General features: G+C 43.4%; 1 protein-coding gene across 2 annotated transcripts in view; it reads right to left on the bottom strand.

The window, feature by feature from the left end:
* Window positions 1–2,241: 2,241 nt before the first annotated feature.
* LOC126281380 (uncharacterized) overlaps window positions 2,242–12,129 on the bottom strand; it is a 383,231-nt gene continuing 373,343 nt past the window's right edge. The window contains exon 7 of one of the 2 annotated variants that reach the window (XM_049980298.1): window positions 2,242–3,224. In XM_049980298.1, coding sequence (XP_049836255.1) covers window positions 3,106–3,224 — 119 coding nt within the window. In that variant the 3' untranslated portion in view covers window positions 2,242–3,105. Of the gene's footprint in view, window positions 3,228–12,129 lie in introns of both variants that reach the window. The other variant, XM_049980297.1, reaches the window with a different exon arrangement.

Raw genomic sequence — 12,129 nt, forward strand, 5'->3', positions numbered from 1 at the left:
AGCACACATACGCATGGGCCAATGGCTGTACATAAAAGGTCATGCAAGTCGAAGCAATTGGAGAAATCAGCTGTGTCGTAGCGCAAGCTGTTCCAGACAGACCACGTAATAAAACTGGCTGCCTTGTAGGTTATTGTTATGGAAAAGAACAATCAATGTTATGGAAACCACAGAAATTCTTAAATATAATCACAGCTTTAAGAACCAAGAAGAAACCATGAAGTGGAATCGAGCCTAGATTCCCGTACTGCTGAGAACAGAGGAGCTATAGCTTTGATAACAAGGGAAATACCCTCAATCTCCCCTCCCCCCCCCTGGTGGATATTAGCGTGGAGGGTACTATAAGTATTATTTCCAACTACGTGCTCGAATATATTCCGCCACGAACAATATGGCGTTAACCTCTGTGAATGTCAGGAACTACATGTACCGGCGAAACATCCAAATTATCAAAACAAATAGGGCCGAAAATCCCGAGAAGAAAGCTAACAGGCAGTATGTTATTATGTAGCAACAACATTCTCTACAATATGGTATACGAGTTAAGGTTCATGCAAAACGGCCCATTTTCCACATGTGTCGAAGGAATTGCCATTTGTACCTTGAAGTGGACATCGTTTTCCAAGCGAACAACTGTCAAGCCAATATTACAAGCCGACAAAAGGGCTTGTCCACCCAGAAATCATCGACTTTCAAGGAAAGCCAATTTGATGGGCAAGCCAATTTGATGGCACAGAACAATTCAACTTCGTGGTGTAGTTTACCATAGAACTACTTCACAAAGGGGAAGTCATTGTCATCTGAGGCTTGTCTTAAGATTACTCAAAGTCAACGTTACCAGAACAGCTGCTGCTTCGAATCAACACTACCGTAGTGTGAATGAATCCTGCAGAAACAAATATCCAGTTCATACGACAAGTCCTATATCACGCACTGCGGCAGGCACACTGCCTGCGTCTCTCTCTATGTGGTGTACGATGGAAGGGTTGGGTTGTGTTGTTTTCGGGGAGAAGACCAGAAAGCGAGGTCGCAGGTCTCATCGGATTAGGGAAGGATGGGGAGGAAGTCACGAGTGCCTTTTGATAGGAACCATCCCGCCATTTGCCTGGAGCGATTTAGGGACATCACGGGAAACCTAAATCAGGATGATCGGACGTGGAATTGAACCGTCGTCCTCTCGAATGCGAGTCCAGTGTGCTAACCATTCGCCACCTCGCTTGGTACACTGCCTACCAAAGTACTTAGTCGCACAGCCCAAGTGCAGCGTGTCACCGTTATTCTCCTCCCCCCTTTTCAATCGCCCCTCCCCCCTCCCACAAGCCATTTCAATGGAGTTTCTTCAGCGATCGTTATAATAATTTTGGGCAAATTCGCAGGACGGAGAAAACCGTCACACCTAGGCGCTTTGACACAAAATCTATATTAGTGATAATACAATGCGAGAAAGTCATCACACTTGATAATGAGAATCTTATGAATAGACTAGATAAAATAATCATAACAAAAGACCACTAAACGACATGCCCAAAGAAATGAAAGGAAAGCCGCAACATTTTGGATTTCATTTCGATCTTAGCATACTCAGGAAGATCATTCCAAGATGTGGACTGTGTAAGGGGGAATTGTAGGACTCACCGCTGGTTCAGCAGACTCCATAAGAATGTATTCTGGGCTGAGTGTTTGTATAAATTAATTACCTGTAGCCATTTCATTTTTAAGGTGTTCCAATCTACTTGTACTTCTGATAATACCACTATATGCCACTTACCCTGCGTTTTACACCAACATAGCATTCACTTGCTTCATCCGCATCCCAAACCTATGCTTTAATGTTTTCTCAACATTTTTCTGTTATGGGTAGGTACTTTGTGCAGTTGTGAGAAATCCTTCGGCGTGTAAATGTTTGATACCACTGTCTGTGAGCATGTATAATACTTTCCAGATTGTAGCGTCGCTTCTTTACTTTATAACCACAGAGAACTAAGCACTTTCAGAACGTTTTCTTGACAAATTTAATATAGTTTCCTCCAAATCCAGAGAAACAGAAAAAGTTAATTTAATCTTATTATTATCACCCTAGACAAAGTTCACGCAGTGACTTCTTTTCGTTGCCGTATCGTAAGTAGGAGAAAAACTACAATTCTATTCAAGATGGCAGTGCTTATGAATGTGTTCCATACGTACCTTGCATGTAAATGCTTGTAGCTTATGTATGAGAGAAAGGAATACAGGAAAGTCATGTTAACATATCAGTAACACACATTGTATTTTTTACTCTGTGCGCATTAAACAATTGAATTGGCCCTCTTCTTATCAAAAAAATTCACCAAGAAATCAATTCATACAAACAGTTGTTCATATCATCAATGATACCACATTTTCAAATGTGTTGCACCGACAGTAGTAATACATGGAATGAAATTAGAATATCGAGAACTTGGTCTTGTGTAAAAACCTGTAGACCTTTAAAACGCTGTATATATATTTTTCGTTTTTTATCCATTATTAGACAGTATATTTCTTCTCTAGAAAGCTCACCAGAAAAAAATATTCTGGATTAAAATTTTTATATCTCCAAGACAACCACAATAAATCAATCTCGAATCATCAACACGGGAAATAAAGTTTTAGTCCGAACGGAAAACACATTGTCGTACGAACAACGATAGTTTTTAGAATTCAGTGCCCTTTACCAATCTCTGGGCGTTAGAAAACGGGTCTGAACGCCTGGACGAACATATTTACACTTCTAGAAGTACGCGATTCTCTTAAAATATAATAAATAAATTCTGTCATTGATAGGAAGTCACAAACTGAACACTTTCGTTTGGTGTCTTTCGCAGCATTGCTTCCAGATAGGAAGTCAAATGGGACTCTGTTTCGAGAGTAGCACCAGATTCCAAGCGGAGTGTACAGCCGGCTGGAGGTACAGTACAGGTCGGGCGCTGGACGCCTGGCGAGGACGCGCACCACTGCATGCACAGCGTTCTCCGCGGTCAGCTACTCTCGTGGGGTCCGACGCAGACGTCGTCGATGGCCGCAGAGCTGCTGGCGACTGAGGCACTCGGGTGATATGTGTCCGCAACAAGACCAGCGGTTGTGGCCTCACCTGGCGGCGCGCAGGGCTGCCAACAGCGTGGCCAGGGCTACCACCAGCAGCAGCGGGCCGCAGGTGGCGGGCGTTGTCGGCACACAGTGGCTCAGGTGCAGCTCCGCTAGGCTTTCTCCTGGAACACAGGGGACTCCCCTCAAAGGTGGCCTGACATTCGGCTGAGCTACTGGCATATGACTAAATCTCTGTAGCAGCTTTGTACACCGGCCACAAACTGCACAAACTGGTCTTTAAAGTGTTGTATCTGAGCTGTTCGACACTATGGATTGACTTAATAGCACCTCTGAGATTATGCAACCAGATATCATCGCAGCACTATCTCTACATATGTGGTACCACTTCCCTCCACAGGACTACAGTGTTTACGGATTCAACAGGGTGGAGGAAAACAATTGAGTAATCAGTTCTGAGTAGGGAAGGGAACAACGAATCAAGCAATTTTTTTTCAGATAACCATTACTCGCAAAAGTACTACTGTGGGTAATACAGGGTGTTTCAAAAATGACCGGTAAATTTGAAACGGCAATACAAACTAAACGAGCAGCGATAGAAATACACCGTTTGTTGCAATATGCTTGGGACAACAGTACATTTTCAGGCAGACAAACTTTCGAAATTAAAGAAGCTACAATTGTCAACAACAGATGGCGCTGCGGTCTGGGAAACTCTATAGTACGATATTTTCCACATATCCACCATGCGTAGCAATAATATGGCGTAGTCTCTGAATGAAATTACCCGAAACCTTTGACAACGTGTCTGGCGGAATGGCTCCACATGCAGATGAGATGTACTGCTTCAGCAGTTCAATTGTTTCTGTGTTCTGGCGGTACACCTGGTCTTTCAAGTGTCCCCACAGAAAGAAGTCACAGGGGTTCATGTCTGGCGAATAGGGAGGCCAATCCATGCCGCCTCCTGTATGTTTCGGATAGGCCAAAACAATCACACGATCATCGAAATATTCATTCAGGAAATTAAAAACGTCGGCCGTGCGATGTGGCCAGGCACCATCTTGCATAAACCACGAGGTGTTCGCAGTGTCGTCTAAGGCAGTTTGTACCTCCACAAATTCACGAAGAATATCCAGATAGCGTGATGCAGTAATCGTTTGGGATCTAAAAAATGGGTCAATGATTCCTTTGGAAGAAATGGCGGCCAAGACCAGTACTTTTTGAGGATGCAGGGACGATGGGACTGCAACATGGGGCTTTTCGGTTCCCCTTATGCGCCAGTTCTGTTTATTGACGAAGCCGTCCAGGTAAAAATAAGCTTCGTCAGTAAACCAAATGCTGCCCACATGCATATCGCCTTCATCGCACTATATTGTTAGAAAATGTCTCTCGTGCAGCAATGGTAGCGGCGCTGAGGGGTTGCCGCGTTTGAATTTTGTATGGATAGATGTGTAAACTCTGGCGCATGAGACGATACGTGGACGTTGGCGTCATTTGGACCGCAGCTGCAACACGGCGAACGGAAACCCGAGGCCGCTGTTGGATCACCTGCTACACTAGCTGCGCGTTGCCCTCTGTGGTTGCCGTACGCGGTCGCCCTACCTTTCCAGCATGTTCATCCTTCACGTTCCCAATCCGTTGAAATTTTTCAAACAGATCCTTTATTGTATCGCTTTTCGGTCCTTTGGTTACATTAAACCTCCGTTGAAAACTTCGTCTTGTTGCAACAACACTGTGTTCTAGGCGGTGGAATTCCAACACCAGAAAAATCCTCTGTTCTAAGGAATAAACCATGTTGTCCACAGCACACTTGCACTTTGTGAAGAGCACACGCTTACAGCAGAAAGACGACGTACAGAATGGCGCACCCACAGACTGCCTTGTCTTCTATATCTTTCACATCACTTGCAGCGCCATCTGTTGTTGAAAATTGTAACTACTGTATTTTCGAAAGTTTGTCCGCCTGAAAATGTACTGTTGTCCCAAGCATATTGCAACAAACGATGTATTTCTATCGCTGCTCGTTTACGTTTTATTGCCGTTTCAAATATACCGGTCATTTTTGAAACACCCTGTATGTGCTTTCCGTGTTTGGCAAAAGATGTTGCTTCCTGTCACTATATGGCTGTCATCGGGTTCTTTGGTTTGGCTGGTCTTAAGAGGGTGCTGTCATTTAGTTGGCAGGGGAGTCTGGAGAAGTAGCTGTAAGTAGTGAGGATGTGTTCGGAGGCAGTTCACGGACGGCAGACCTGGATGCTCAAGGAACGGCCGTGTTTGTAGGGCAGGCAGCATTGTGGTGGGCAAGCTGTGAGCCTGGCCTGTAGTGATCACTTAGATCAGTCTGTTGATCTCAGAGCTTAACGCAGAAGAAGTTTGGCGTATGGAGGAATAGCGTTTCGTCATGGTGATGTGGGGTGTACCTCAAGGAACTGCCTTCGGTGTTGAGCCCGTGTGAGCTGCCGTGCTCTCCTATTGAGACCTTTGTGGCGCCGCTCCGCCTTCCTTAGGTTTTGTTTACCAACCTGCTGGCTGCTGCAATTTACTGGTGAGCTGCGTTTTTGAATCCTTTGTAGTTCGGAAGATTGTCCTCCAGTTTCGACCATTAGTGGGGACCGTTAAAGTCCCCTACCTGCAGTGTGTCGCACGAGGTAGCCGCGTCGTCTACGGCACCTTGTCACGGTCCTTAGCGTACGTAACTTTAAGCTAGATTAAGTGGTGTATAAGCTTAGCGACCGATGACCTTAGTAGTTTGGTCCCATAACATCTCACCACAAATTTCTTTTTCTTTACCGCAGCACAACACACTTCATTGTTGATTGTTGCACGATGAGGGAGGACATCAGGCAGATGTTGATCGCTGCACGATGTGGGAGGACATCAGGCAGAATAACACCTTCAGTTTTTGATGAGTGGCTAAGGATGCGTCTTTGCACGTTTTCTTCAGAGGAGAGGTGCGGTTCCCTATTGTGGATTGCCGTTTTATTTCTGGTTGTATGGATAAACCCATGTTTCATCGCCTCTGACGATGTTCGACAAAAACTGACACCATCAGTCTCCTAATGCACAAGCAGCTCCGCACAGATGACCCATCGTGGGTCTTTATGGTATTTTGTTAGGCGCTGAGGAACACAGACGATGCACATCTTTGAGTATCCCAACTGCTGGACGAGTGTGTCGGTACTACCAACAAAGACGTCCCGTTGTGGTGTTGTGGCCACATCGAAGGAGAATGTATATACCTTCCAACATTTCAGGGATTACAATTGGGGACTGACGAATGTCACGCGAGAGACAGAACAGGTTTGCCCAACCTAGATGTGATGGGGAGAGACGCCACTCCGTACTACTTGCCATGCTTTTCTTTACTTTCATGTTTTCTTAGACATTCTGCAAGCGTCTATGAATATCTGCATGGCTCGGGTTTTCCGCCAAAGGACCCTCAGTGACGGCTCTCTGCTTGTAATTCACCTCCGTTAGAAACGACATTTCGAACACCACATATAGCGCCGCCATGTATGAGAAATTCATGAAACTCTGACGGGTGAAGCGGAAATATTCCACCACATACCACAGCAAAGCCGAATTTTTCAACCGAAAGCTGCCGATAAATAAAATGTGTAGAATCATTTATTGAGCGCATGTCGTAATTAGGAGCGTCGCGACAGTTAAGTATAGAACGAAATGGCGCAGTGGTGTTAGCACACTAGACTCTCATTTGTGAGTACGATTTTTCAAACACACTCGACAGTTCAAACCCACGTCCGGTCATCAAGATTTATGGCTTCCGTGATTACCTTCCCAAGCAAATGCCGGGATGGTTTCTTCGGAAGCACACCGCCAAATTCTTTCCCAATGCTACTAACTTCCAGAGGTGGTGGTCCATCTTCAATGGCATCGATATCAACGGGATGTTGAACCCTATCTGGCTTTCATAGTTTCGTGCGTCGAGGCTTTATCTTCATTGTTGAAAGTGAGCGGGATGACCCAGCAGTAAGATATGGCCTTTGTAATACCCAGTTTGATATCCCTATACCGGTTAATCCAGATTCCAAATGGCTTTGAAAAGGACGTTGTCTATAAATTTCCCTATCCAGTCCTATAGTTTTCGTGATATGCTTCTATACTCATCGGGGGCATGGCGATAAACGCTGACACAAGTATTTTCTTCTTTCCACACCCAAAAGCTAGAGTTAAAAGTGAAACCGCTAAATGGCGGTAAACTATGATTACATGCATGGAAAAGTAGATGGGAATGTGGATACAGAAAAAAGAAAAAAAGTGTGTTCCCATGGTACAAACGGCCTTCTGCTTAACGCTTCTGGATACCTCAGTAATATCTCCGGATTGTGATTTCTCTTGATTATGGACTGCAGGGTGAATAAATATGAACATTCTACACAAAAGATTGGGAAATGTTGAAAAGCCGAGTTTTTTAGTGAAACGGGTGAATCAGAAGACAGAAAAGTGCAGTCCGAAGCTCGATTTCACACAGATTAATGAAGTATCGTTTAATTTTCTGTTTCTTAAAAGTTACTATAACGAAAGCTGGTTAGTAACGTCGGGTTATGTGCACTTACCTCCCTCTATACTGTTGTTATCTATTGGCTACTACAGCAAAGAGTAGCACCGTAACATTGCCTGCCGACTATGCCGTTCAGGTTCTTCAGTATCGTGGAGGATAACTAAAGTAGTTTCTAACACACAGCTACTCTTTCTCAGACACCGCTGCAGATTCAGTTTTATGGTAAGTTGAATGTCCCACGTACAATTAGAATAAATTCTCTAAGCGTAAGAAAACGATTGACATATATTCTAAAAAAGGTCTTCGATTTACGACATGCCTGACATATTGTTTGATTGATTTGGTGGAGGGAGCCAAACAGCGAGGTCGTCGGTCGCATCGGATGAGGGAAAGATGGGGAAGGAAATCCCCCGTGCCCTATTAAAGGAACCATCCCGGCATTTGCCTGAAATCACGGAAAACCTAAATCAGGACGGCCGGGTGTTGGTTTGAACTGTCGAGTGTGTTACCCACTGCACCACTTCGCTCCCTACCGGACATGTGTCTTAGTCCGTCAGGTCATAAAAATTTTTTATGCAGTTGCGAATTTTCTTTGTCTTACAGATAGATTTACAAATAAGATATGAGGTTGTTCTCCGCAGAATCGGAGATAAGACAGTGTGGTTAGTAATGAGGAGAAGAAAGTACAGAGTGTTAGGACATTTGTTAAGATATAAGGAAACAACTTCCACGGGACTAGGCGGACATGCAGAGGGTAAAATCTGTAAAACAAGACAGAGATTGGAATGGACCTATAACTAAAAAAAATTGAGGTCGTGCAAATATTTCCCTACGGTGAATGGGTTTGTACAAGAGAGGAATTCGTTGCGAGCCCCCTGAAATCAGTTCAAAGGCTCGAATAAAACTAATATAGCTTCAACTATGAGATTTTGTTTAACCTCTCCTGTATAGGGGATTCACATTCTGCTTCAGTACAGTGCCAAACACTTTCACAAATACCGATCAACGAAAATAAATTTTCTGTACTCATAGCAGATGGTTATGTTTGATAATGTTAGAAACAATATGCGCATTAAATTGCTTACGGATGTTGTACACCCATTTACTTCATCATTTATCCGATCTTCAATACCAGTTTATAAGCACAATTCTCTCTTCAGGGAATTATTACACCTCAAACAGTTACAACAAGGTACATTGTGTTTATTTCTATAACAGTAATATCTTACAAAGTTCATAAGTGTCATCATAATTACTCACTTCTGAACTGTCCGGTCTAAGCTAATTCTTTACTGACACATCGAGGCGCAATTTCATAATCAGTTCTTTCCTGTTGTAAGTGAATATCCACCGGCGTTTTCTATGCTAATCTTCCATGTTCTTAAATTTGAATCCATCAGCCTCTATGGCTGATGGATTTTTGATTGTTATTCTGTCTTCCTGATTCAGACACTTAATGGACTCCGCTTTCATTTCCGCCGTTCCTCTCAGACTCATTAATTCTAATAGGGAATGCCCTCTTAACGATTTAAAACTTTTTCTTCATTAACTCTTCGATGTCCTCCTGGTAATTCAGGGATGGCGCAGCGTAGTCCCTTCACCTATTTCACATTTTCATTTCAACAGTTGCAGCTCTGCGGTAGAAATGTTTTTCTAAGTACTTTTATCCCAAGTTCTCCCATTCTGATCAGTATTAACATGAATCAAAGCAACTCAATTTATACGTTTTACAATCTTAATAATTATTACTATTTATCTCGAATGACGGCAATGCCTTTGATTTCTTATTTTTAGTAATTTTATGTTATGTTACACTCTATTTCTAAGGCACCGTCTAATAATAATTTGGTAATCAGATTACATGCACACTATAAAACGAAGTTCCAGAAAAATACGTGTGACATCGACATTTCTATTCGAATCGTTTTAAGTTCATATCAGACATCATTTTATACAACTCTCCACCATATGTTAAATTTGAGAAAAAGAAACAGAACGTACCAATATAATGCATTAAATGATCAATGCGTTCTTTCAACATGTGTTGTGATGTGTTGCGTTATACGCCTTCATTGCATTCATCTTGAATGCACTGATGTTTGCCTTGAGTGTTGCGAATGAGTTGTAGCATAACCCAATGAGGTCACATAGTCCACATCCTGCACAGGACATCGATATAATAGTTGAAAGGTTCGGAAAGCTGAGGCACCAGACGATGAATTGCAGCTTTGTTTCCGATTCAAGGCGGTGATCCTATGTTTCGATGTTCGACAAAAGTTGTCACGTTCAACATCATCATGGGTCAGCAGTTCCGCACGGATGGTCCTTTATTGATCTTTATGGTCTTTCGCTGGGCAGCGAGCAAACCAACCACACAGTTTTGCGTTCCCAAAACTGGTAGAAGAGTATATCAGTCCTATCAACAGAGACCCCTAATGGAGCAGCGAGGTGTGTGATTGTGATCTGTAGATCATTCCGAATGACAGTGTCCGTACGTTCCAGCATTACAGGAGTAACAATTGTGCGCAGCTGGCAGGTACGCGGCGTATCAGAATAGTTTACGCGACCTTGTTGCGGCGTTTGCAGATGCCTCGCTCAATGACTCACCGTGCTTTTGTTCACTAGCAGGTCTCTGGAGACATTCTGCAAGGGCCTATGAATACCTGCAATGCTCTGGTTTTCTTTTTTTTTTTTTTTAAAAAAAAAGACTAATTCACAGCTCTCTGTTTGGGACCTACCTCCATCAGATGCCATTTTGAAGGTTAGGTGAAACTATAAGGGCTGTCGGGGCGATATTCCATAATGACCCACAACAGATTTAGCATTCCGTCAACCGAAATTGATAGAAAAAAGTTTCATTGCTTATTTAATGTCCCTCGTATCTATCTGCCAGCAGTTGTTTATACCTCCATTGCACTGTACTGGAAACAAAGTTGGTTATAATTCCAGTGGCTCAGGACACAATTTGGGCGACTTGAGCGCCGCTAATCTACCTCAGTGATGAACACTAGTAAACAATTAGGTACTCGCCAAATCACTCACTGCCGCAAGTCAACACAAAAAAGACGTTAGCCGCATTTAAACATTGCTTCCGGTAAAACAGAACACTAAACACAGGCACTAAACCTAAAATTACTAAATTAATCTAGACACAATCAAACGGGCATGTTTAACGTTTCATTTGAAAAACGTTTAATGTTGTTTACTGGTAATCTATATTACTTTTGACAGTCTTGAGTTATCTACTCTGAATAACTGGTGAGGAATGTCATGCGGTATCGATGTCTGAGAGACAGCGAGGAATTACTCAGACGTCTAATTATAGGCGTTTCATTTCCTTCACACATACTAGACCCTGCGTAACAGTTATGTCGCAAGTATCTGAATGTAGATCACTGTAAGAGGTAGATGCATAGTGCGGAGTCACATTTGAGTGATACGCTGCTAAGACAAGTGAGCTGATCAAACTCGGTGCCAGCACATAACCAATCCCTCTTGTACAGCACGTAGGGGAGCTCCATGCCTAACACTCGAAGGACAAAACACTAGCTACAATGTTGGCTGTATGATATTTTTTCCTCTCCTGTTTGAGAAGAATATGTCCTGAAACTATGGCCTTACCTGTTAGTTACATCATGTATATTACGAACACAGATGACATTGTTGCGCTGTGTAAAGTCTTTAATCTTACATATTTCTCCTCTGATTAGCGTAAGGTTAGTTGAATAGGGCCGGATGTCTAAATAGAAGATATACACCACTGACCATTAAAATTGCTACACCAAGAAGAAACGTAGATAATAAACGGGTATTCATTGGACAAATATCTTATACTAGAACTGACACGTGATTATATTTTCACGCAATTTGGGTGCATAGGTCCTGAGAAATCAGTACCCAGAAAAACCATATCAGGCACTAATATCAACCTTGATACGCCTGGGCATTGAGTCGAACACAGCTTGGATGGCGTGTACAGGTACAGCTGGCCATGAAGCTTCAGCACAGATCATCAAGAGTATTGACTGGCGTATTGTGACGAGCCAGTTGCTCGGCCACCATTGATCAGACGTTTTTAGCTGGTGAGAAGTCTGAAGAATGTGGACAGTAGTCGAACATTTTCTGTATCCAGAAAGCCCCGTACAGGACCTGCAACATCTGGTCGTGTATTATCCTGCTGAAATGTAGGGTTTCGCAGGGGTCGAACGAAGAGTAGAGTCGCGGGTCGTAACACATCTGAAATGTAACGTCTACTGTTCAAAGTGCCTTTAACGCGAACAAGAGGTTATCGAGACGTGTAGCCAAGGGCGTCCCATACCATCACAACGGGTGATACGCCAGTATGGCGATGACGAATACACGCTTCCAAAGTGGGCTCACAGCGATGTCGCCAAACATGGATGCGACCATCATGACGCTGTAAACAGAACCTGGATTCATCTGAAGAAATGACGTTTTGCCATTCGTGCACCGAGGTTCGTCGTTGAGTACACCATCGCAGGCGCTCCGGTCTGTGATGCAGCGTCATGGGTAACTGCAGTCAT

The sequence above is a fragment of the Schistocerca gregaria genome, chromosome 7 (assembly GCF_023897955.1).
Source record: "Schistocerca gregaria isolate iqSchGreg1 chromosome 7, iqSchGreg1.2, whole genome shotgun sequence".
Taxonomy (NCBI): Eukaryota; Metazoa; Arthropoda; class Insecta; order Orthoptera; family Acrididae; genus Schistocerca; species Schistocerca gregaria.